We start from the raw sequence: 3,658 nt of genomic DNA, 5'->3' as shown, positions 1-3,658 counted from the left end.
GCCGTTGGCTCTTATTCATTTTACAAGAACTATTAGAAAATGTAGTAAAAGCTTTAAGCATTGTCATAATTGAAGCTCTATCACCCTTATAAAAGAGCAATAGGTCATCAGCAAACATAAGATGGCATAACTTCGACCACATTTTATTTTTTTTAAAACCCATCTCCTCGTCTTTTAGTTTTGAACAATGACATAATTAAATAAAAAAATACCAAATTTGACTCATGCAATATCCAACAAAATCCAAAGCAAATGTAAGATACAAATTGTTAAACTTAAAATCAGCAATTGACATAAACACAAATAATTGTACAAACGTTCTTAGTTAAGTAATCAAGCTTACTTAAAATAAATATATAATATCATATAGAAAATTTTTGAAGTATTCCTTATTAACTACTCATAAAGAATAAAAATGGCAAACATATGAAAAAGACAAAAGAAGTATTATAAAACTCCTCAAATTAATTAAAGCATTGTTTAATTCTGTCACAAGCTTGTAACCTCACTCAATCACTTGTACTTCAATAGTAGATGAATCATGCATTAGCATGATGATGAGCCTCAACATCTCTGGTCACTTTGATGAAAAAGTCCATTACAGAAGTTGGGTAAGGCCCAAAATCATCAAATCTTTCAAAGTCAATATCCCATAAGATTGCTTCAAAATCACCCTTTGGTATTGCTTGAAAAGTTACTGACATATTCTTGTATTCTTTAAGCAAATCTGATCCTTCTAAAAATTTAAATTTTATCATCTTCTTCTCCTCATCTACGACTTCAAGTTCCTGTTTTGCAACTGATTTTTTTCCATCTACGTATAAATACAACATATTTTTAACAGGAGCTCGAGATAAAAAGTAAGATGGTTCGTAAAATAAGATTTAATTAAAAGAGAAAATTCACGTGGTATTCTTAAATTTTGCCACTTTACACATGGTCACCAATATTTTATGTTTGCATACATGATATCCTCTGTGTTTGATTTTGGTGCACAATATGTCCTTTTTCACGTTTTTTTTTTTTAATTTCAAATGACCATAAGTCCTAAACCAGGATCCAGAATCAACCAATTTTTCGTTCTAAAATGATTAGCTCGCCATAGTCTACAATTTGAGAAAAAAATTGCCGAGTGCCATTTTTTATGTTTTTTGTTTTTTTTTTCCGAAATCCTCAAATCAACCATAACTTCGATATTCAGTTTCCGAATGACCATTTTCGTTTTATCAAATTATAGATCTCGAAAAAGATTATCAATTTATAAAAAAAAATTTAGAAAAAATTGGTCAATTTTGATGTATGGTCTACAATTTATGCCTGATTACAGTTTTTAAGAATGACAAAAAGGATACGTTTTGCTTAAAAATTAGATCTCAAGGGTACCATGTGTACAAAATTAAAAAGATGGATACCACTTGAAAACTGAAGAAATTTAAAAGTACCACGTAAATTTTCCGTAGTTAAAACATAACTGATTTTTAATAACAATGAGGTTTTATAATTTACAGTATAATAATATATATTGTAAAATTGTTCTAGAAGGAAATGGTTAGATTGGTTACTTTAAGTAATGCAATGAGTTATACTCCGTACAATTATCTTTATATTCCCCCTCCCGATCAAATAGTTCTCTTATTTTTGTAACAAAAAAAACAAGGAAAACAAAATGATTGATTTTAGCCATACAAAATAAATGAACCACTTACACATGGGATATTACCCACAAAAAAAAGCTACAAAAATGAAAATAGATTACTATTTAACACATCCTAATATGGAAATGATTAATTTCTCACCGAGACGGAGGAAGTATATAGTTATTGTAAAAATAATTTTCACCGTACTATTAAAATAGAATAAACCATCCAAAGTAAATTTAGGTACTAAAAAGAAAAACATAAACCCGGCCCAAATCCGAGACGACCTGACAAATCTATCTAATGACTCGACCTGACTCAAAGCCGAGCAAAAATTAGCAATCGTATACCTATAAACGAATCAAACCATACCCAAACAATTCAACTCGGGTTCGGGTCAAGTCAATTGGGGATCGGGTTGTTGGAGGTTTTGCAAGAATTTGAGTCGAGTCTAGTCATTTCGGATTAGAGTCATTTTCAAGTTGTTTTCAAGTTATTTTAGGATAGTAGTCAGTTTCCGATAATAAACATTAAGGTTGACTTGAATTAGTTCGGTTCAATTCGGGTTTCGAGTGAGATTCGATCCTTAATTTGGGTGCGGGTATGGTCATTTGGATCGGGTCAGTTTTGTGAGGTATTCCTGTAAACGACCCAAACCAGACCCAAACATGATCCGGACCTAGTCTTAACCCGATATGACACAAACCTGGCATAACCTAACCCTATAAGATTCGGTCCAAACTCGCCAAAAAAATGGTATGACTATGATATGTATAGATGGTGTGTTTGACCTTGAAAGAAGAGAATACTAGGTTTAAACCCGTGCAGAATTATACAGGTATTCTTTAGTAAAATAGCTCAAATATTAAGTTTTCGAAAAACATGGATCCTGTTATATATTGAAATATTTAGATTTAAAAAAAAAAACTTAGCAACAAACTTAGCAATGATGTAGATAATGAGGTGATTTAGAAAATACACTTCACCATGAGTCCATGATTAATGTATTTATTTGAGAGTGATGCTCTCAATTTGTCGGTCTCTATATACTAAAGGAATAGATTATCTAAAAATTTTAAAATACACATTCTTAAATAAGAAAACTAATGATAATTAAATAAATTCATTAAAAAAATCTAATAATTACAATTTATTTCACTAAATTATCTTTTTATCAAATTATATTATTTTTACTAAACTTTAAACTATAATAATTAAACTAAATTAAAATAAAATAGATATAAAAACATAAATTGTTAAATATTTTATTGACGTTATTATATTAAATAAATGACTTAACCCAAACTTCATAAATAAAAAAATAAAATAAAATAAAATAAAAAAACTGTCGATACTCGATAGTTTCGAAGCAGAAAAAAAAGATATTCTACGGTGTGTTTGATAGTAATAAAGTTAATGGAGAGTTAAACGAGGTTATGATGGAGAAAAACTAAGAAGATTAGGGGTATAATGTAGAATTAAAAAAAAAAAGCGGGGTACAATATAGAAAACCGAAAAACTCAGGAATACCGAAGAATATCCCAAAAACAAAATTTGAGAAAATGTGTTAGTTACCGAGAGTATAGTCCCATTGAATAATAGACCCAGGTTTGCCAAGTTCACCCTCATGCACATCATAACCATGAACTTGATCAGGAACAATGGTGGAAAGATGGTGAGGCTGGTTTGCAAACAACTCATGGAACACATCTCCCGACGGCGTAATGTCTACTTCTACTTGTAATTTCCCAAATACACCCATCTTAATTACTTGATAATAATATAATATTAAGAAATGTAATTAGGAGAGTTATAGTATAAATGACTAATTCAAGATTAAGAAATGTTTAATTCGAGATGATTAGATAATAAGAGGCAAGGTTGCTCTTATAGACTCTGAATTTGACTTCTACAACCCTTCATCCAATAGTTTTAGGGGTGCTTGGTTGTAGTTTTTGGAATGAATTGGAACAGATTTAATCTATTCTAGTGTTTAGTTGGAGGTTTTTGGAATGAAGTTA

At 30.0% G+C, this 3,658-nt stretch overlaps 1 protein-coding gene across 1 annotated transcript; it reads right to left on the bottom strand.

The window, feature by feature from the left end:
• Window positions 1-539: 539 nt before the first annotated feature.
• LOC141588766 (MLP-like protein 31) lies at window positions 540-3,399 on the bottom strand. The gene is made up of 2 exons (XM_074410193.1): window positions 3,213-3,399; window positions 540-814 (listed from the first exon to the last, which is right to left on the bottom strand). Exons 1-2 carry the CDS (start codon window positions 3,397-3,399, stop codon window positions 540-542), a joined length of 462 nt encoding a protein of 153 aa, XP_074266294.1.
• Between the last annotated feature and the right edge of the window lie 259 nt (window positions 3,400-3,658).

The sequence above is a fragment of the Silene latifolia genome, chromosome 6 (assembly GCF_048544455.1).
Source record: "Silene latifolia isolate original U9 population chromosome 6, ASM4854445v1, whole genome shotgun sequence".
NCBI classification, from domain to species: Eukaryota; Viridiplantae; Streptophyta; class Magnoliopsida; order Caryophyllales; family Caryophyllaceae; genus Silene; species Silene latifolia.
Note: the sequence above shows the minus strand (reverse complement) of the source record. Positions and strands in the feature narration are given on the sequence as shown.

Coding starts and splice junctions, on each gene's coding strand:
- LOC141588766 (XM_074410193.1), bottom strand. CDS start 3,399: ATGGGTGTATTTGGGAAATTACAAGTAGAAGTAGACATTACGCCGTCG. Junction 815..3,212: donor TCAATGGGACTATACTCTCG/GTAACTAACACA, acceptor ATTTATACGTAG/ATGGAAAAAAATCAGTTGCA.